This window comes from Festucalex cinctus, chromosome 18 (assembly GCF_051991245.1).
Source record: "Festucalex cinctus isolate MCC-2025b chromosome 18, RoL_Fcin_1.0, whole genome shotgun sequence".
Lineage (NCBI taxonomy): Eukaryota > Metazoa > Chordata > Actinopteri > Syngnathiformes > Syngnathidae > Festucalex > Festucalex cinctus.
This window is the reverse complement of record NC_135428.1, coordinates 15578076-15601314: the sequence shown is the minus strand read 5'-3', so window position 1 is coordinate 15601314 and position 23239 is coordinate 15578076. Positions and strand designations below refer to the sequence as shown.

Here is a 23239-nt window from a genome sequence, read left to right as displayed (position 1 = left end):
AAAAAAAAAAACAGCATCTTTAGTTTAGTTTTTGTCATTTGGCTGACTTTACGTTATTGGAATTATGATTGAATTTATTTACAACACATACGCGAGTTAACTAGTCAACCCGTTTGGAGACTTTTTTTTGCTTGTTTTTTCAAATGTTAAATGTTGCCTTCTGCTACCTGCCGGCATGGGAATTTTGCCTGGCGTCGACAACGCTGATGCTATTTGTCATCAATTTGTCGCGCTTTGGCCTCAAGTGGCGATTTAGCGCAAATGAAGTGTCAAGTGTAAACGTTTTCAAGACGACGTTTGAAAGCGGGCGACAGACATGGCTGCCGGGAGTCCGTTAAGCTGCCTTTTACTTCCCTCTGGAGGCTCCACTTGGACTCTTTGCCTGTGTGCTAAAGCAAGTCGAGCAAATTATTGGTGAGCCAAGGGGAGTGTGGGGGTGGGGGGTGAGGGGGGGGTTTTGGTGCGCGTATGCGGGCATTATGTGCCAACTGCGTGGCCCCCTCGAGCCAGATGGCATCTTTCCGAATGTGTTGCGCCGCGTCGCTCCAACCGCTAATTGTGTGCTTTCCGCGCTTAAATAAAAGATTGTCTTTGGCTCCGAGGGCAAAGTGGATGTCAGGTCAGGGCCTCGCTCATTCCGCATGCGCTTTGCCCCGGGGGCACGGGGGGGGGGGGGGGGGGTTTAGCGGGCACGGGCACCCCTTGTACCTGTCGAGCATTTAAGATGCACAAGAACAACCTCGTGAATTGTGCAAAACGCTGCCAAAGTCGAGCAGGTGGCCATCTTAAAGAGCAGACGTGCTCTTTTTATCGTTTATTTTTAGCGTTCCAAATAGACAAAATGATGATTAGACATTGACATTATGCTCCGCCCACATTAGACGGTGCAGGCATCCCATCTGTCCAGGATGCCTGCTTCCCATTGGGGCTCATTTGGGCAAATTCCCTGGTGCGAGCTTGTCGAAGTACAAGCCCTGGGATTCACACCAAATGGCTGTTTCGACCCAAAATGGTGAACTTACAGTTTTCGTTTTAGAACTATCCAAACACTAAACCTAACCACTAACACTCTATCATAAAAATGAGGTACAATGTCGCCATGCTCCGCCATCATTAGCTAGCATAGACAAAAAAATAATAATCTTCGCTGTTTAGCATCTTCAATCTTTCTAGAAGTTTGTTCAAGTAAGAATCGAGGAATTTGCACAAAATGGCTGCCTTAAAACAAAATAAATGACTTCCTGTTCACTTCCAGGAAGGGATTAGAGAAACTTTTTTTGTATGGCCTGTTTTGATCTACATATTTATCTAATTTCAGGGCTGAATTTTAAAAGTTTGTCCTCAAATCGATCAAACTTTGACAACATGCTCCGCCCACGTTCAACTGCATAGGCTTAAATGATTCCCAAAGTCATGTTACTCATCTGTTTTGGATAGCAGGGGTCATCCTTTGGACAAATTTGTCAAAATATAAGAGCTGGGATTGCCCCAAAATGGCTGCGCCCATCCAAAATGGCTGACTTTTTGTTCCATTTCGGGCATGGGCCCTTGAGACTTTTTGGTACGTCCTGTTTTGTGAGACATGTCCAATTTGGTGTCGATTGGGTAACTGGTGTTTATTATTATTATTATTATTATTATTATTATTATTATTATTATTATTATTATTATTATTATTATTATTATTTTAAATGATTGTGAAAACCTCGCAATAGACCTGGGATTCGCACTAAATAGCTGACTTCCTGTTCAATTTCAGGCATGGCTCGAGACGTTTTGGAACATCCTGTTATGTGAAAAATGTCTGCCCAATTTGGTGTCCATTGTATAAATGAGGTTTGTTGATTTTTTTTTTTTTAATGAATGCTTAAAACCTTGTAGGGGTCCTGAAATTTGCCCAAAATGGTTGCATCAAACCAAAATAGCTGATTTAGTATAATTTTTGGGCATTCAAACTAGTTCCGGGCCTGAATTTTTATTATTATTATTTTTTTTCTAATGACATAATATAATAGTAAAAAGCCAAAAATGAGGCGAAGGTCCTTGAAACCTTTTCATGCTGAGCAGTGAAGATGCACAAGAACAACGGCAGGGCCTCTGGAATTGTTGGAAACGCTGCCAACGCCAACAGGCGGCAAGCTTAAAGAGCCGAGACGCTCGATGGGTCTCGGCGCGGCTGTTTGCGGGAGCTTTAAGGCGCCAGCTGCCGCCGCCGTCTCTGGCATCGTCTCAACACTGCAACCTCCAGTATGGCGAACGTACGCCCGTGTCTTCTTTACACTTTTTTTTTTTTTTTTTTGCTTTGCGTCCATCTGCGCCGGCCCGGCTTTAATGCCGACGCCAGCAGGCCAGACGCCCTTTGAACTTTGAGAACTAAGCAGATGATCGAGTCGGAAGGCTTGTCGTGGCTCGTGGTGATAGCGTCGGCGATAACAATCTGGATTAAAGGCGCACGCTGATGAGCGGGGGCCTCGAGGTAACCGTGTGACGAGTTGCACTGGACCAGAAATGTCAGTTTTCTGGCGTGGGAGCGCGGCGAGATGCCCGGCTGAAATGCCGAAGAAACACATGAACGAATGGGGAACCGGTTTCGAATCATGGCCATGTGGTATGGGGGCTCCTATGAATCACAAAAAGACTTTCGGTTCGGTTTTCACCTTGAGGAGACGAGTTAGTAGAGATTCGCGTTTCAGGGCGAGTCATAAAATTGCGCTGACATTGTGTTGGCCATCTGGGTCGAAAGAAACCCAAATTAGGTGAAATAGCAAACCCAGTGATGGGTCCAAAAGGGACTGAGCCACTGCTGGGCTATTTATACCCAGCATCGTATTGGTAATAATTACTGAACAACAGATTTGTTGATTGGCGCTTCGGAATAATGGCACTTTTATGGCAGCACAATATTTTAGCCACCTTGTTTCCCCATAATTGAAAGGTAAACAAAGTGCAAACATAGTAACCGTAATGGAATGAAATGGAAATAAAAACAGGCCAGGTTGTGTTTACCCTGCAAAAGTCGAATTGTAACATAACTGCTTAAAGCACTTGAAGCACATTTACTGATAAAAATAAATACAAAAAAACACAACAGCTTTCCTGTACAATTTACAACCAATTGTATTTTTTGCATCACATCTGACTTCTTGTAACCGAAAGCCTCCACACAACCAAGGTAACTTCTTCCCACTTTGCCGACAGAACTGGCAGCAGCTCACAGCCTCACATGCTCCGACATTGTTTTTACGCAGCAGCGAGCGACGCATGTACGTCCAAATAGAGACAAAGTCTTATCATGTTACACATTACGTCATCACGTCAATTTCACGATATTTCACATTTTTATCACCCCCCAAAAATACACCGTAATATCGTAGAAACTATGATATGGAACGCCGCTAATCAAGACTTAAACTGTTTTTTTCAACGAGAAAATAGTTTTCGTACCATTCTTCACCTGAAGACTTCCGTCCATTTCCCCGCCACTCTTATGAGGAGCTCCCCCTAGCAGCCCTATTAACTACAAATATTGATACTTGGCGTAGGCATATGGATAATCGATCGGGAGACAAAATATCACGATTTATCGCAATATTGAGATATCGTCACACAGCATTTTGGGTCAAGATTTTGATCCAACAAGAGGTAAAAATGATACATACTGATGACTTAAAGCTACATGCCAAGTCAAAAAAAGGGACCGACTCACTAACTTTGCTCAATTAGCCTCAATTTTGAGTTTGTTTTTACAAAATAACCCAATTTTTTTGGCATTGTTCAGTCAAAAAAAATGTATTGTTTTGTACAAATGTGCTGCTTAACTTGCTATATAATAAACAACCCCAAAATTGCGTAGGTTTATAAGAAAAAAATAAAAAATAAAAAAAATAATTGGGTTGCATTGTGATAACTCAAAAATTGCGTCTGTTTATAAAAAAAAACAGCCCTTGATAAAAAACACCCCCAAAATTGGGTTGTTTTGTACAACTCAACCCAGAAATTTGGGTCAAATTGAGCGGATTAGTCCAAATTTTAACTCAAGTTGGGTTGTTTTTGACTCACCAGTTTTAAGAATCTACCAAGAAATTGGTTACAAGGTTACCAGCATTGCTGTTTTTCAAAACAATAATTACCAAGAAGAAGAAGAAGAAAGTAGAGGCATGGCTAAAAACGTTCATCTTCTCTTCTAGTACAATATCAACTTTCCTGTGTTTCGGTTCCCCCATTTTTTTTAATTTTTTTTACACCAGGGCAGACCCCTCTATGGTGCAAATGGGTGGGCCTTCCTCCCTAACCGGGATTTGAAGCTTGATCCCCGTGTTTGAAGTCAAAATCCAAAAATGTTATGATGAGTTTACTTCCACGACAAAATTGTCCAAAATGGAACCGAGGTTCATCGCACTCAAAATAATTAACCCAATGTTAGGTAAAAGTAACCCAATCTACAGCTATTCAGCGAGTGGGTTTGTAAACAATTTTTCAGTGCGTAGACTAAAACAAAAAGTCAAAATCTGAGGGAGCAAATGGACGAAATCTCTCGGTCAAGTTTGTCTTTGTGTAAAAAATGAGCCCCAAATAGCCTCTTCAAACCAAATCACAGACCTTTCCGTTTATTTTCCGGCTTCTTTTTATGTTTACGGTGAGCCTACTCACAATAAACAGCTGGAATATGATGTGGACCTTGGACAATATGAAAGAGTTGAACTTCCTGTCTGCCGTGGCAAGCCATCAAGAGCCGCTGATGCACGCGAACAGACAGCAGAGGACGCCAAGGCCCGGGAGGGCAAAAAGTGACTTTGCTTCAAATCTGTTTGTTTACCCGCACGAGCTGATGATTGCACTTCAGTGATTGTCAGCGACACCCGCGCGCCGCCGCCGTCTCGCCAAAAAACATCGGCGTTTGCTCGTATTTTCCCCCAAAAGGCTCGGCGGCCAAATCTTTCATCGGAATGAAAGATGTCGTTTTTGCAGTTGGAGGTTGTTGACGGGCGGATGGGTGAACATCAGTTGGCGTGAATGCCAACTGATGAAATATTCAGATTGCAATCAATCACATTGCTTTGGCGTGAAAGATGTCTGAAGCGCTTCTCTTATGAAACGGCGACTACAAACATCCGACTTCTATAAAACAGCTCACTTTTTGTGAAATATTCATTTGACAAGTTTATGCTTGTATTTAGCGGTGCTGTAGAAGTTGCATGAGATATAGTGGCTGCTTCCGATTGGGGCTCATTTGGTCCAATAGGATTTTGCCAAAGTGCGAGCCCTGGAACGCTTCCAAAATGGCTGCTTCAAACCAAAATGGAAGAATTTCTGTTTGATTTCAGGCGTGTGCCCTTCAGACTTTTTCATGCCACCAATTATGTATAAATTGGCGAAACTAGTGTTGGGTAAGGTTATTTTAGTTAACTAAAACTAACGAAAAAACTACAAAAAAAAAAAAAAAAAAAAGCGTTAACAAAATAAAATAAAAACGAAAATGCTTTTAAAAAAAAGAAAACTAACTAAAACTACATGTTATGTTTACAAAATTAACTAAAACTAACTATAATTATCGCAAAAATTTCATTTGTTTTATCTGTCTATCCATCCATTTTCTTAACTGCTTATTCCTCACAAGGGCCGCGGGGGTGCTGGAGCCTATCCCAGCGGCATCAGGCAGTAGGCGGGGTACACCCTGAACTGGTTGCCAGCCAATCATAGTCATTTGTTTTAGTCTTTGGCAATTAATTTAATGCATGAGCCTTTAGGGATTATTTTAAATGTGATTTTAAGTCGATTTATTTTGATATCAACCGGAATAAGGACGATTGAAAGCGTGTCACACAGAAGTGACATCATCTCGCAGCAGCCAATAGAAAAGCACCTTCCGATGAAGTCGCTCCCAAGGTGTTTTTTAAATATTGCGCACAAGTAATACACATTTAAAAACAAAATTAAAACTAATACTGAAACAAAGTAAAACTAAGCATTTATTAAATAACTAAGACTAATAAAAAACAGAACCACCCTGAAAATTAATTAAAACTAACTAAATTTAAAAAACAAAACTCAAAATGAAATAAAAACTAATTAAAATGAAAAATTGCAAAACTATAATAACTCTGGTGTAGGTGACTGCCCCCCCCACCCCCACATCTTTACATGTTGATCACATTTTCCTTTTTGGGTTGTACCCAGCCTAAGACCGACAATACAACACAAGGAAAATCCGACAGATGCGCGTTAGCTTGAAAACAGCTGACATCTATTTACAAACAAAGATGGCAGCTGCCACAAAAACAACCACAACCACAACCACCGGACACAATGAGTGTCATTTTTTTTTCTCCCTTTTTTCTCCCTAGGATGAGAAATTTCCGCCGTGGGGAGCTTTGCTTTGCTGGATTCTCACAGATGCAATAAACGGATTAGGAATTCTGTCCCTGTTTTCTTCTGGTGAAGAATGTGGAATGTGTCACTTCTAAGCTGATCGTCAGACATTAGCAAAAAAAAAAAAACGGAAAAAAAAAACCTGACTCCTGGTGGACCAAGGTAGTGGGGGTTGGGGTCGAATAACTCAATTTGGGTCAGTTTGACCCAAATTTCTGGGTTGCATGAACTAAATAATTTGGTTGTTTTAAATAAACTGACTTAATTTTGTGGGTTGCTTTGTATAAGCAAACCATATTTTATTTTTTATTTTTTTTATAAATAAACCGGACTCTTTATTTTTATTTATTTATTTTTATTTTTAATTTATTATTATTATTATTTTTAATTTATTATTATTATTATTATTATTATTATTATTATTATTATTACTATTATTTATTATTATTATTCTTTTTTAAATAAACCAACCTAATTTTTTTTGCGTTATTTTATATAAATTGACCCTTTTTTTTATTTTTTATAAAGTGTCCCATTTTTTGGGTTGTGGTGTATAAATTGATCCAATTGTTGGGGTTGTTATATACTGTACAAACCAACCCAATTTCTGGGGGTTATCAGACAAATTTTTTGGGTTGTTTTATATAAGCCAACCCAATTTTTTTGGGTTGTTTTGTATAATATAAACATAATTAATTTTGGGGGTTGTTTTGAATAAAACTGATCCAATTTTTGGGAAATGCTGGAAAGTCGTGTCAATCGACCCAAGTAGTGGTTCGGTCCATTATTATTATTATTTTTTTTATTTAAATAAAACATACGATTAATCAGTTAGCGGAGTATTATTCTGTCAAATATCAGAATCGTGAAGGCATCACAAAAATTGTGTCGAAGGTGATCAGAAAAAAAAATAGAAATGACTCCCGGAAAGTACAGATACCTGAAAATCTACTTGAAAGTATCGTTCCTCTGTTACTGTGCTGTCATTCTTTAGCCAACAACTGAGAGCTTTTGTGAAGACATCCGGTAAGGGATTATAATGGTGGGAAAAAAATGCATGATATGTTTTGTTGAATGTGAATGAACACTCGGCTTTTCCGCGCATTACCACACTCGCATTCCAGGTGTGTTTTCAGTCTTTTACATTCGGCACGCAGCGGCGGAAGTAAACATTTGTGTTCGCCTTGATTACGGATTTGTGCCGCACGCACGCGGGTGCGGCGGCGCACCATCCTCATCCTCCCCTCCTCTTCCTCCTCCATTCTGTTTTTTTTTTTTTTTTTTTTTGCTCTCCCTCCCTCATCTTCCCACCTCCTCACCCACGGCCGCCTGGAGGTTGGCAGGAGCCGTTACGTAACCCCCTTCAAATTACCACCGTGCATCTATTATGGATACGTGCTCGCACGCCACGCACTTGACGGATTTCCACGAGGAGGAGGACGACGACAACGAGGGGGGATACGGGGTCAGTCGTCCACGCACGTGGCGATTCGAGGCGAGCTTGGATGGGGGGGGGGGGGCATTCGCCAGCGGGAAAGACTGAATCATCCCCCCTCCCTCGTTGTCCCCTTGAGTCGGCAGCAAAGTGCACACGAGTGGCGGGTGACTGTGATGACACTTGACAGCATCAGTAGCGGCGGCCCTTACGTCGTGGCTGCACATTCCTTGGCCAGTTTCCAAACCTTTATTTTTATGTCGTCTTTTTTTTTTTCTGGGGGGTTGGAATGGATTCACAGCTATGCCATTCATTTCAATGGCAAAAGATGATTTGAGATACAAATGTGGTCATGGAACGAACTAAACTTGTATCTCAAGCAGGGTTATTATAGTTTTGGAATTTTTCATTTTAGTTAGTTTTGATTTCGTTTTGAGTTTTGTTTTTTAAATTTAGTTAGTTTTAATTCGTATTCAGAGTGGTTGTTAGTTTTTATTAGTTTTAGTTATTTAATAAATGCTTAGTTTTAGTTAGTTTTAGTATTAGTTTTAGTTTTTTTAAAATGTGTATTACTTGTGTGCAATATTTAAAAAAAAATACAATGGGAGTGATGTCATCTGAAGGTGCTTTTCTATTGGCTGCTGCTAGATAACGTGACTTCTGTGTGACACACTTTCAAATGTCTGTATTCTGGTTAATAGGGGTGTTAAAAAAAAAAATCGATTCCGCGATATATCGCGATACTACATCGCACGATTCTCGAATCGATTCAATAATCGGCAGAATCGATTTTATTTTTTTATTTTTATTTTTTTTTTTTTTTTTTATTTTTTTTTTAGGATTCACACCTTGAGCATGGAAGAATGTTATATGAACGGCACATTAAGCCTTAATATTTTTATTTTAATGCTGTTCAAATGTGAAACAGATTGCAAACTGTTTGTGTACAGTGGCTCACGGTTATAAGCCTCAAGTTTTAGATAAATATATTCATACAAATCTTACAGTGTACATGTACAAATTTACTGATAGTATTTTCTAAATTTGAATGGAAAAAAATCGCAACAATCGACTTATAAATTCGTATCGGGATTAATCGGTATCGAATCGTGACCATTCGTATCGGGATTAATCGGTATCGAATCGAATCGTGACCTGTGAATCGTGATACGAATCGAATCGTCAGGTACTAGGCAATTCACACCCCTACTGGTTAATATCAAAATAAATCTAGTAAAATCATCCCCAAAGGCTTATGCATTAAATTAATTACCAAAGACTAAAACGAAGGACATTTTTGCTATAATTATAGTTATTTTTGTTTTTTTAAAAAAACATTTTCATTTTTATTTCGTTAAAGAAATCTTTTTTTTTTTTATTTTAGTTGTAGTTCTTTCCATTAGTTTTAGTGAACTAAAAATAACCCTGATCTCAAGTCACGTCTGTATATAATGGATTTCTCATTTTATTAGCATTAGCAATAGCATTGTGCCAATAAATGTCGCTGGCATCACATAGTGGTTGCCAAACACTATCCATGTCACTTCCTGTTTGCCCAGGTGGACTCCCGTGAGCACATGAAGCCCCTGGAACCATCTCAGTCAGTCCGTCAGTGATGGTTGCATGCCTAAATACTCACAAAAAAAAAAAAAAGAAAAAAAAAAAAAAGAAAGAAAGAATGATATGGCGGAGACGATTCTCATCCAAAGCCCGGCGCAGCCTCTGCAGCATGCATTATAGATCAGTGGCAGCCTGCATGAATGGGACGTGATGAAGAGGAAGGCGAGCGGCTGATATTTGTCACAATGGGACGTATAATGGGGGTGTCGCATGCAATTTTCACGCCTGGCTCCAAATCATTCAATATCAACTCCAATGAATTGGTTCTCATCAGCCCCTGCGGCCAATCTGCCGTCCCCGCCCTTCTTAAGAGCCCCCATTTCCATTCCGGCCCGCTCGTCCTCATCTCATTTAGGCATGAGAGCTTCCAATCGGGTCCCTGCCTTCAGCTGTCAGGAGAAACCTTTTTCACACTCGGCCAAATCTCCCCCTGGATTAAACGGGATCCCATTGATCTGACAACCTGCTCGCTCGGCTGATTTGCGTTTTTTTTTTAAGATTCCGGCGGATTCAAATCAAAACCAAGCGGGCTCCCCGAGGCGGCGAAAACCTCCCCGGTCGGGAGAATACATTAGCCGAGCAGACCCTCGCCTCCTCCCTTCCACAGTGCCCGCCGGGTCGCATTGGGGAGGAGGTGGGGGGTGTAACGCAACGAATGGCATAAGTAGGTTTTTAAAAACTGATGAGGAGAATATTAAAAAGCACTAAAAGCAAAGAGCGGCGGTGAGGCTGGGAAGCGGGGTCGTGGGATGGCTCTTTTATAGCTAGTGCACTTAGCGGGCCCACCTCCTGGTGACATTTCACTTCCCCGAGTGCATTTGGAGAACATTTTGGCCTTCCGACGCCTGCCCCTCCACGGCCCGCAAACATATCAACCGACATTTGTGCCCCCGGGGATGCCGGCAAAACTTTTCAATCACAAACTTTCATCCTGATTCCTGACACAGTCCGGACCGAGACGAATGATTAGCAATATGTGACTCATTTACCTGATGTAAAATGATGATGATGACCTGTCTTATGTCTCAACTTCGTGGAGCTTTTAAAATCCATATACAGTGATCCCTCAGTTGACAAAGCCATTTTTTTTATGGCTTTTCACAGGCAAGTCTGCATAGGTTGCTGCTTTTAGTGTAGTACCATATTATGCCACAACATGCCAGGCAGCACTGAGCTCTACAGAAAGAGATGCAGCGTGGTAGAAGAAGAGGAGAAGATGTTTCTCAAGGTGCATTCTTCACCATTAGTACTGCTAAAGAATGTGGAATGTCTCACTTCCAAGATAAACATAAAAGAAATGATGTATTTATTATTATTATTATTTTATATTTATTATTATATTATTATAATTAAAGCAGCTATATGGAAGATTTAAAATTTCAAATCTCTACTGCCACCTGTGGCCGAAAACAAACTGCACGCTCGTACACGCTGCGCGCACTCGTACGTGCACGACCTCAATACTGAAGACTGGGCTCTTCATATCCAATGAAACTATGTTTTCAGAGGTAAGAAGTTTTAAAATGTTATACAAAGCTGGCCACTTCACGGAATGAGACTCTCGATCCCCACTAAACAATTGATGTCCACGGGACGTGCAGATCATATTGCTTTAGTCGGTCGAAGTCCAGTCCTGTGCTGTAGTCCAAAACGATGTGCAAATTACGTCAATTAATTGGACCTCATTCCGATGTTAATATGCAGTTCCATATTGTAGTCACCCCGCTCGACGGACGTCAACCTGATTCTAGTCATTATTAGTGTATGTCACCCCCAGGCTAGCGTCAATGTGCATTAGCCGAAAGGTGGGCTGTCATTTATGGAAATGGACGATTGTGAAAAACAGACAGACCCATTCACTACTTAGTGTGATATGGCCGTGAATGTTATCGCCATTCAGTAGTACCGTTCACATTCCGTTGCGTCAATTTCTGGCTCAAGGATACTTCGACATGGTCACAGTGGCCTGGGATCAAACCCACAACCTCTGGGTTGGGAGACAACCAATCTACCACTGAGCCATGCCACCCCAAGGCCTTAATGGGTTAAAAAAAAAAAAAAAAAAAAAAAAAAGAGTGTCTTAAGAAGTGTGAATGTTTTTGAAGCATGCCGAAGGTCTAAAATGATTTCGAAGATACGGTGACTCTATATGGCAGATTTGCAACCATTTCAGGCGGGTTTGGATCATATGACTGTATTGCAGCGTAGGTTAGCCGCTTCCGAAGAACCGGGACATCTCCTATGCACGGCCGTCTTATCAAAGTCTTCCGTTTGACTTCATGAAACCCGCAGGTATAGTGTAATAAAAACCCACACTTCTGCATTGCAACGCTAAGACAATCCCATTCGAGATAAAACACACCTTGAAGAGAAGCGTGGCTCGCTTTCATGTCCAAATAAATTGATTTGGGCTTTTTTCGTGTGTGTGTTAGATGCGCGTGGCATATTTTTTTCATTTCCTTTTTGATTATTTGAAACAGCACCTGCCTCTCTTGTCTGTTGTTTGTGCTCCAAGGCCTGATAGCAACGGCGAGCGAGCTCCTGTCGTGGCGCTTTCGTTTACAAGCCGTCTCGCGCATCACGTCGCGGCATGACAAATGACGTACATAATTGGCATGGACGTGAGGAAGCTCAGGAGGATTCCTCGCAAAACGTGTCTTTGAACAACATGTTGAAATCCCAACTCACAACCCACACCCCCAACCGTCACCGCGTACTCATTGGACCGGAGCGGCACAGTGGATTAAGCGGCTCCGGTGTCAAATTAACCGAGAAGTTGCGTTCCGTTCCGGATGTAAGTCTCTCCCGCTCGCGCTGTTTTTTATTTATGTGAATTTGCGGAATACGTCGATGGGTTGACTGGAGCGAACGCTTCCCGCGGTGCGTCAGACATCAGCGCCGCACGCAGCCATTTGGAAACACGGCGTCAAGCAGAGACACTCGACAGCACAAAAATGTCTGATGGGAAATCTCTGAAAAAAAAAAAAAACGTTTGTGAAGAGACCATGTGGGATTTCTCGTTCTTGTTATCGTTTGTACCTCTCCACTCAACCTCTTTAAACGCTCAGGAATTTTGGGCTAGATGGGAACCATCAGGATTTAAGATCAAAAGATTAAACAACAGCCAATCGCAGTCACTTTGTTTTAGGGAACCAACAGGGTTTTTAGCAGATTATAGACAAGTTCTCTACTGAGTAGTTTTGACAATGTGGTTTCCTAATTATAATATTTGACAAATGAGAAATGGAAAGCTAATCACTGCCACTTTGTTTTAGTGAACCTAGTTTTGGATTTTGAAGATTTGAGTCGATTGACAATTAGAGGTACGTAGTTTGGATTGATCCTTGGCTATTTTGAACCGATATCCAAGCATGGACCATCTGGATTCATAACGATACCTTTCATAACGGAAAGCCAATTGCCATTACAGTACTTTGCTTTAATGAACCAAGTTCTGGATTCCGAACATTTGGGCAGTTTTACTGATCCTCTGTCATTGTGGTCCAGTATCCAAGCAAAAACCTTGTGGATTCTTCAAGACAGACAAGCTCAAGCAAAAGTCATTCTCTACCACGTTGTTTTAGTGAAACTACTCGTGGATAACATGTTTGAGCAGAATGGTGACAATAAACAGTATCTAGTTCTCGACTGATCCTCTGTCATGTTGGCGTGATATCCAAGCAGGCAGGAAGGATCTAGTTTTACGAGAATATCTGGAAAAAGAGCGCAGAAAGCCAATTTCTGTCACATTGTTTTGGTGAATTCTGGGATTTTAAATGTTATATTTTGAGCAGATAGTTGACATTAAATGTATATATTTTATAAGAAAGGTGTGTAGTCTTTTTTGGGGTCTTATCTGACCTGACAAAATATCAACAGAAAGCCAATCGCTGCCGCTTTGTTTTAGTGTAACACATTCTGGATTGCGAATGATGTGTTTTGAGCAGATTATTGACAATAAAGGTAGATTATGCATATTAGATGAAGGTATGGACTGCATTTCGTGAAAGTCAATTTATATTAGCATCCAATACATTGGATTAAAAAAAGCCGTTTGCCATTACTTTGGTTTCAATGTAACAAATTTTGGACTGTGGATGAAATTTTCAATGATTCTTGACTTGACAATGAAGGTATATTATACATATATTATAATAAAGTTGTTATAATAAAGTTTTGTTTGAGCGAACCAAGTTATGGATTATGACGGTTTGACCAGATGATTGACAATAAAGGGAAGGTTCTCTTCTCAGCTACGATCGGGACACGATTGCGGATTTCATTGATATGCGGTGACGCATTCTCAAACGTTATAATCCTCAATTTATTAATTTCTTTTCTTTTGATGCCAGCTGACATTTCTTAGTAAAAGAACAGTTTTTAGGACATTTTTAGCACATTCTGATGGCAGTTTGTATTACAAGAACAACATTATCTGCTGTGAAGGGATCCACTTTGGGTTTGCTTCGAGTTTTGAAAAGCGTGTATGAATGTAAGCGATTTTGATGACGTACGGCACCAAAACAGACTCTGTTCCCCAATCGGTCATTACAATGTGTTTATTTTTGCACTTTTCGTTTCAAGATGTTTTTTTTTTTTTTTTTTTGAGTATTATGTTCAAACGCATGAGGGCTTTGGGGAAAAGTAGCTGTGGTGGGCAGTAAGGAGGGGGGGTAGATTTGAAATAAATAGTCTCTTTGAAGCGACTAACGTGTGATCACTTTGACGCTAATCCCTTTCAAAGGCGGTGCTAAAAAACAAACAAAAAAACTTCTGACCCATGCGGTTCACACACGTACAATAGTGTATTATGAAAACTCTATACGTTTCTTGTCGTGACGTACAATTCTGCTCCTTGGAATGCTGATTTGACCTTTGATGTTAATGACTACGACATCTTCTTTCTTTCGATTTCCAAATCACGATGTAAACAAGAATAATTCAACTTTGCGGTCATAGCCAATTTATGGGTGTAATCCTTTAAAGTCAAGAGTCTTCTCGCCATGACAGAAAAAAAAAAAAAAAAAAAAAAAGTCTGGAAGTTGCTGACAGAGAAGCTATCTTGTTCTGGAGATCATTCAAAATCAATCGACTTCGCAGAGAACAGCAATTCCGCTGATAACCTCGATGAAACAAATGCGTCGTGGATCACAAATGACTCAAAAGTTGCAATTCCGTGCTCGAGCGTAGTGCAATATACTTTTGATTGCCGGTTGTTGGACCTCAACATCTAATTTGCATGTGATTAAAAACCACGGGATGTTAGGAATTTTTGCAAAGTCAAGCCCTGATACGACGAAACCCTCAATCAGATATCAGACAAAAGCAGCAAATTGCTTGCTTGACATAGCATCAACAGTGTGCACTTTTGATAGAGAAAAAAAAAAGTATGTCTTCTCAGTTCAAGCATTCAAATAACTCGACTCGCTCACAATAGGCCTGCAGTCAAAAGTGGGCTGCTGCGTATTACTTAACTTCCTTGGTGCAAGCTATTCTTATGCTAACAGTATGTAGGTGAGAGCGAAGCCCGTAGTTAGTCATCATTAAATGCGTGTTGCCCACGTAAACAGCCAGTGGCCTTCAATCAGGTGTTTTCCCACCTGAAGCGCACCGAGGGCGGAGTGCTTCACCCTTGCGGACGAGTGGGCCGCCACCAAACTGCCGGCGCGCGTGGCTAAAAGCGCTACGACGCCTACTGGAATGCCTCTTCAACAAAAAAATAAAATAAAGTCGAATACAAGGTGGGCTGTGGAATCGAGTGTAATGGTTAAGGGTTGGGAAGAGCAGTGGCACAAGTTACTGTGGACTCCATGTAACATAGATGTAAAACATTTCTTGCCTCATTGTAGCAACTTCATTTAAAGCTGTGCCAGAAGATGGAGTGGCCCCATGCAAAACAGATCTGAGGCAGCTGAAAGGAATAATTATTTCAGTTGGTGGGATCCATGCAACACAGGTGTGAAGCAGTTTTCCAAGATATTAGTGATGTAACTCTGGACTCTGTTCAACACGGATGTGAAGCAGTCACAGAAACTGTGAATATGCAACTAAATATTAGTTGGCGGACTTAATGCAATACAGATGTGAAGCAGTTGAAAGGATGAACATTTTAGTTGGCAGACCCCATGCAACACAGATATGAAGTCATTCTCAAAAACTGTGCTTGTAGAGCAAAGTATTGGCGGGCTCCATGAAACACAGGTGTGAAGCAGTTTTCCGAGATATTACTGATGTAACTGGACTCTGTTCAACACGGATATGAATCAGTCACAGAAACTGCGAATATGCAATTAAATATTAGCTGGTGGACTTCATGCAATACAGATGTGAAGCAGTTGAAAAGACCAAACCGTTTTAGTTGGCAGACTCCATGCAACACAGATATGAAATCATTCTCATAAACTGTGCTTGTAGAGCAATTGGCGGGCTCTATGCAACACAGGTGTGAAGCAGTTTTCCGAGATATTACTGATGTAACTGGACTCTGTTCAACACGGATGTGAAGCAGTCACAGAAACTGAGAATATGCAACAAAATATTAGCTGGTGGACAATACAGATGCGAAGCAGTTGAAAGGACGAATGTTTTAGTTGGCAGACTCCATGCAACACAGATATGAAATCATTCTCATAAACTGTGCTTGTAGAGCAAAGTATTGTTGGGCTCCATGCAACACAGGTGTGAAATATTTATCAGAAATGTGTACATAAAAATAGTAGTTGGACTAAATGCATGCAACACAGATGTGAAGCAGGTGAAAAGAAGAATAAATATATGACTAGCTTCTTCTATGTACTGTAATACAGATGTAAAGCAGGACTCAGAAACTGTTCAGTTGGTGGCCTCCATGCAGCACAGATGTGAAGCAGTTCAGAAGTCAGTCTGAGTTCTGTTGCTAACCAAAACAGCAGCGCCGGGCCAGTAAAAAGTGAGTCTCCACCATTGAGCTATTAGCAAGTCTCGCTTCAAGGTGAATGACGGTGGTGAAGGCAAACGTCTTTTCTTCCCTCCATTCAAAACACACTAGACTTCTTTTTCTTTTTCTTCATTTGACGCACAAACGAGCCTCCACCATTGCCGTGTGCGTTCGATCACCTCGGGTCAAGAAGATAGCAAGCGGAACAAAAAGCCCCCCAACAAAAAAAAAAAAAAAAAAAAAAAAAGCCTTTGAGGATGCTTGAAGGATGAAAAAGCAACATGTTCCTTTTCACAAGAATTGATTGTGTGCTACAATCCATTCAGAAGCAAGTTGATTCATTCAGCAAAATCAAGCCATTGAAGAAGTCAAGATGTGAATTAAAAAAAGAATGATGTTGGAAAATTACAAGAGTTTATATATATATATATATATATATTTATTTATTATTGTCCCAGGCCACCTTTTCCATTTTAAACCTGTCACACTCTTGGAAGGACGATCTATACCTAATGCTCGTTAATGTTCCCCACGGGACTCATTACACAACTCGCAAGGTGCTGTAAATGTCCCAAAATGAGGCAAATGGAAACATATGCATGTCATTTGTCTATTTGCACAACCTTGTGATGTCAATGTCACCCTGAAAGTGAGCGCGGGGGCCAATCCCCCCCCCCCCCCCCCCCGAAATACAGGACGGGATGTACAGTATAGCAGGAGCAACACAATGTCCATTGAAATCAAACATATTTTTTTCCAACTGGGTGAGATAACTCAGTAACAGCTGAGTCCATTGAAACAATGTGGCTAATTTCACCTTTTGTGCTTTCTCTGGCGAAAAAGCAGAAAGCAACAAGTCGGCCAAGCGGCCATCAATCAATGCTGTCAATACGGAATCATAAAAGACGCTCAAGGCTTCATTAGCCCGGCGGAAAGGCAGACCTCCCACATATCAGGTGCATACCACACGCACCTGAAATCAAATACTTTTTTTTTTTGCCCGGATTTCAAGCTGACAGGCTCGACACGCACGAACCCTTCCCACACGTGTTGGTGCGTATTTACAAGCGCTTTCTCTTACGTAACAAAAGCAACTCACACGTTGCACGGGCACAAATAGATGTCGAGGAGGAACATCGCAACCCAAAGATTCTCACATCATTTGATGACGACATAAACACATGCTACAAACACACTTTGACCCCCAACAAATGAAGTCATTGTTTATTTTTTCCATTTCTCGAGAATGAAAGAAAATACATTTTTAACTATGAATAACAATATGTACTATGAAAACAGTATGTTGTATTCTGTAGGAAAATGCATTTTTTATGAGTCATGATCTTTAAAAAAATATTTTTCTAATGGAAAATCCTAATATGAGAATAATGAAATTTTTGAGAAAAAAAAGTTAAATCTATATTATTAAAAATATATATATATAAATCTTCTTTTTTGTGGGGGTGGGGTGATCTTTGTTAAAAAATGTATGCAGAAGAGTATGACTTGCCAAAAATATTCAATTAAATATGAGTTTAAAAATTAAAAAAAAATTCTGAATTAATACAGTGATTTCTGAACAAAAAAAAGTGTGAAAAATGTAACTTTTTTCTCCCAAAATATATTTTGCCTAAAAAACCCCCCCCAAAACAAACAAACAAAAAAACCCCAGTAAAACCTGAAAAAAATATACAGTTTGGGTTTCTTTTCTGAGAATTGACTTTTCCGCCTTGAAAATTGTGAATTTCTTTCCTAAAAAAAAGAAATAATTTGAAAAATCTTATTTCCCCTCCAGCTATTTATTTTTTTTTAGCAAGATTAATCAATGCATTATCTGCTCGAGTCTGTCAAAACTGCTAGGTTAAGAATAACCCCAAATTGGGTGAAATGGGTGAACCCATTGCTAGACAGAGCCAATGCTGGATTATTTATACCCAGTGCATTTGGCTTGAGGATTTGACCCAGCACGTTGGGCCAAGATTTTGATCAAGATTAACCTTGGGTCCAAAAGGGACTGAACCAATTTATTATTTATAGCCAAACTATTGTGCTGCTGAGTATAAATAACCCAGCATTGGGTTAAGGATTTAACCCAGCATGATTTGATTGGGTTAATTAACCCAGCGCTGGGTCCAAAAGGGACCCGAGCCAATCCTGGGTTACTTAGACCCAGTCAATATTTGACCCAGCATGCTGGTTCAAGGTTTTGAATGGGATTTGAACCCTGAACATCATGTCCAAAGCTGCGTTACACGTTACTGACTTCAGTATACAACAAAACTGTCCACAATAGTGACCAGCTTCAGCTCTTCAGACCGCCCAAATCCAACCTTCAACTCAATCTGATGCGTCAAAAAGAACCAAACCTTCTGACTTTAACAACAGCTGCGTTTAACAAAAAAAAAAAAATTGTGTCCAAAGGGCACTGAATTTGACCCCAAATCGGGTTGTTCTGTATCAAAACAGTTCTTTTTTTTTGGGGACCCAATTGACCCAAGACGTGGGTCAGTCTAATTTTCAACCCAACCTTCTGTGTCAAATATTTGACCCAACTCTAAAAGCATTTGGATTAAAAAGAAAAAAAGTTTTAAAAAAATCCCAGTTTGGGTCCAAAGGGGACTACTTGGGTCAATTTGACCCAACTTTAGGATAAAAATAGGATAGCAGGTCAGGCCATTTTTGACCAAATAGGGGTTGTCATCCCAACTGTTTCTAGAGTGTTGGGTAGAAGTAACCCAAACTGCTCAAACAAGCCAGCATTTTTTTTTTTTTTGTAGTTTGTGAAAAGTTTGCAAAGAGCCAAAGGAGATGGGAAAAGCTCTTACCCGAGTTCCTCAGCTTGCGGTTGCGAAAGACGCTGATGATGACCAGCAGGTTGCCCAACACGTCCACCACGGTGGTGAAGATGAGCACGCTGGCCAGGATGCCGATGACCCAGGCGGGTCGGCTGCCCTGCTCGGGACCGCCGCCGCCGGCACCGTTCAGGGCTTGCGCCTCCTCCGAGCTGTTGCTGAGGAGCGCCAGCGTGCCGGGCATCACGTCCTGCCGAGCATCGCCGTCGAGCCTCCTCCTCCTTCTCCTCCTGCTTTTGCTTGTTGTTCTTCTTGCCGAGACACTTGACAGGCAGAGGGAGGCGCTCACGTGTGACCTACATAAAGTTACAGCACGCTTTTGTTCAATCAAAGTCATTCATCCACAGCACACCGGCTTCTCCTCCTCTTTCCTCTTCCTCCTCAGCTCGCACGTTATTATTTATTTTTTTATTTTTTTTGGAGGTGGGGGTCTCCCTCTCTTCCGCTGCTTTCTTGCATCTAAAAAAAAGAAAAAAGAAAAAAAAGAGAAGCAAACAGGGGGATGTGTCCTCTAAGTCGTAGCGACGCTCAGCATCCCGGAGGAATGCCCGCCCGAGCCCGAGTCGCCTTCCTCACCCCCCGTTCGCCCCCCGCACGGACGCACGCGCACGTTCTCCTCCTAGTGAGGCACGCATGGAGACACCCCGCGAGTAACACATCATCTCCTCCCACGCGCATTTATAGCTTGATGCGCTCTCTCGCTCTCTCTCGCTTACTCGCTCCATCTCCCGGCATGCTGAGCGATGCGTGCCAAACATCAGCAGCGCACTCACGCTCGCCTCGACATTTGCAAACTATCAAAATGTGTCCATTCGAGAGGTCCCTCACTACTTTTGCGGATTTGTATTTGGGTTCAAAATTCATACATTACGGGGTTTATCATTGGGTAGTGCCTCGCTATTTCACGGGTTTTTCAGAGATTATTACCATATTACCACCCCATCTCCCAGCCCACCTGTGCCCCACCCTCCACCCACCCCTGCCAGATTTACAGTATTCTTTATTTATGTTTGTTTCTATTTTTCCTGATTATATTAACAAAGTTTGCATTTTGGAATTTGTCGCCGTCTTTTGGAATTTGTCGGAAAAAAAATTGACCCCCCAAATTTTTTTTCTAAAGAAAAAAAGTTGTCTTTACTCCAAGAAAGAAGGTTGTATTTTTTATTTATTTATTTGTTTATTTATTTATTTTTTAACAAAAACTGAAGTACTTTTTCGACAAATTTGCTTTTTTTTATCATTTGTTTCTGTCCAAATTATTTTGAAGCAAAAAAATGAAAAAGACATTTTTTTTTTTTGAATCTTAGTTTAAAAAAAACATTTTCTGACTCAAAAAACTTTTCTCCAATTCATATACAACAAAATTAATGTTTTTTCAAGAAATACTTTTTTTTTTTTTTTTAAGTATAATTCATCAGTTAAAAAAACTTTTTTTTTCCTGAAAATGTTTTTTTTTTTTGACAATTTCTTTTCTTTCTTTTTTTTTTTTTTTAGAGCTAGAGAGAGAAAGAAACAAAGATCCACAAAATATTTTTTATTGATAATTTTATAGCAGATTTAAACGTAATTTGTCGTCGTAAACTCGCAAAAAATATCTATTCATATTTATTTAGTTCTTTTTACAATATTTTTTTCCAGCAAAAAGTAATATTTTTATAGAGATTTTTTTTTATTAGTATTTTTATGGTAGTAAGTTTGCTTTGAAAAGTCATTTCTTTCTACAATTAAAAAAAAAAAAATCACACAACACATTTTTGGAGAAATTTCTTCACAAAAAGTTTATAATTATGACACAAAAAAAAAATAAAAAAAAATCAAACATTTGCTTTGTTGTTTGGAAGAAAATTATTATTATTATTACTTTTTTTGTTTGTCAAAAAACTTGCTTATTCAAAAAAAAAAAAAAAGCATTTTTAATAGTTTGACTGTAGTGTGTGGAGCAGAAAGTTAGATTTTTGATGAGATTTTGTTTTGAACAAGTCATTTTTTTCCCCCGGAAACATTTTTTTTTTTTTTTTAACAAAAGGAGAAGGGGATTTTTTTTTGTATTTATTTTGTAACAAAAGAGTGTCTGTGTGCACTGCGCGAGCAACCCTGACACCTTTTGTGGTCCTCCCACGCTCCTTGATGTGCTTTCTGGCAAATGGCGATGAATCGAGCAAAACATCAGCAGCGCATACCTGCGCACTGACGCCATCCATTCACTTTTCCCACTCAAACTACTTGACATTAATTGCCGGCATGCTGACGGAGCTTGTTGCCTTATGTAATTATTGTTTTTTTATTTTTTATTTTTTTGGTTTACTTGCATTGATACATACTTGTGTAATAAATCATCGCAACATGTCAAAACAACCTTCATAGTTTGCACTCTCAAATGCAAAGGGAACCTTATGCCAAATGGAAATGTGAAGGAGAATTCAGTAAATGCAAAATATATACAGTATAGAATACAAATATTTTGTCATTGTCCAACATACAGTATTTTAAGGGAGGAAAATGTTATGAGCGAAAACAAGCTTATTTGGTTGAAGAAAAAAATCTCATTTCCCCCATTAACTAACACAAAAGCAGATTAAAAAAACAAAATTTTTCACAAAAAGTGGGCTTTTTCAAGACAAAATATGCTTTTTTTTAATTAAAAGTACTTTTTGAAGCGAACGTTGAATATTATTTTTAAAGATAAATAAAAATGCTCAGAAAACAAACAAGGGAATTGTAAAATGAAAATGTGGTACCAAAAATACTAATATTTGAGGCAAAACTGACTACAAATATTTGCAAACAAAAAACATAATTCTTTTTCATCAAAAGATTTTTTTTTTGATAAACAATATTTTTGTTATTTTTTGTTAGTTAAGTCTAGTTAAGTTTTTTTTTTTTTTTTTAAATAATCTTTTTCCAGAATATACATCAATTTACTTTGGACTACTTTGGACAAATTTTATTTATTTATTTTTTAATAATGAAATCTGACGCAGGGATTCTTTTTCTGACAAACACATCGTTGTTTTTTTTGAAGGGGGAAAAAAGATTAGTACTTTTATTTTTTTACAACATTTTTATGACAGAAAACACACATTTTCCAACAAAAAGGAACATATTGTTGATCAAAGAGTTAATAATAGAGTTAATAATCATTTCAAAGTAAGATGGGATAGCCTTGAGTCAAAATGCAATTGTGGGGTCCTAATGTCCCCTTTGAGGACAATGTGATGTGTTACAAGAGTGTTTGTGGGTCAGCATGTGAAGAAGAAAAAAAAAAAACGTGTCCGGTCTGTCCAAAAGCGTGCTGAGTCACTTCCCGGCATCATTACAGAAAGGCTTAGTCGGGGCAGACAAATCGCATCATGGCGGCCGCCATTGATCCCGGGACCCTTGTGACGCACGTACAATCATTTGCCACCACTAGCATGGATTTCTTTTCCTTTTTTTTTTCCCCCAGTGTCCTCGTATGCATCTGACAACGAGCGGCCAATAACGTCGACCTCAATGTGTCATCGCTCCAAATGTGGATGACAATGAGGGGATGGGCTGGGGGTCGCGTTTTCAGCAGATGAGAAGGCAGGATTAAAAGTGGCGGATGTCATAATTCGAGTCAATTGATCCAGTGAGAACAAAAGCGGGATGAGGCCCGTTTTTTTTTTTTGAGTCATTTTAAGAAATGCATGTTATTTATTTATTCATTTTTAATGTATTTTACTATTTTATTATTATTATTAAATGTTTTCTTATTATTTATTATCCTTTTTTGTTTTAACAAAACAAGTCATATTCTAAAAAAAGTGGCATTGTACAAGTTTACTGTGTCGTGTATCATCCTCCATTGTTCTTCTTCTGTGGTTTCTACTGGGGTTGCAATAGCACCACCAACTGACATTTTTCTTCCACTGCAAAGAAGCCAATGTGAACTGATGGTGGACCAGATGTTGTGAAATGTGCAGCCAACAGCTACTGGCGGGTGTCTGAAGCACACACATCTCAAATTTTTGCTCATATTTCAAGATAAAAAAAAAGCAAACAAAAAAAACAAAACAAAACAAAACA

General features: G+C 39.7%; 2 protein-coding genes across 2 annotated transcripts in view; both read right to left on the bottom strand.

The window, feature by feature from the left end:
- The window catches only part of mtnr1bb (melatonin receptor 1Bb), a 45335-nt gene extending 25806 nt beyond the window's left edge, over positions 1 to 19529 (bottom strand). The window contains exon 1 of the mRNA XM_077504523.1: positions 19166 to 19529. Within this exon, the coding sequence (XP_077360649.1) occupies positions 19166 to 19529 (364 nt within the window). The remainder of the gene's footprint in view (positions 1 to 19165) is intronic.
- The window catches only part of fat3b (FAT atypical cadherin 3b), a 91727-nt gene continuing 87991 nt past the window's right edge, over positions 19504 to 23239 (bottom strand). The window contains exon 51 of the mRNA XM_077504513.1: positions 19504 to 19651. Within this exon, the coding sequence (XP_077360639.1) occupies positions 19593 to 19651 (59 nt within the window). The 3' untranslated portion in view covers positions 19504 to 19592. The remainder of the gene's footprint in view (positions 19652 to 23239) is intronic.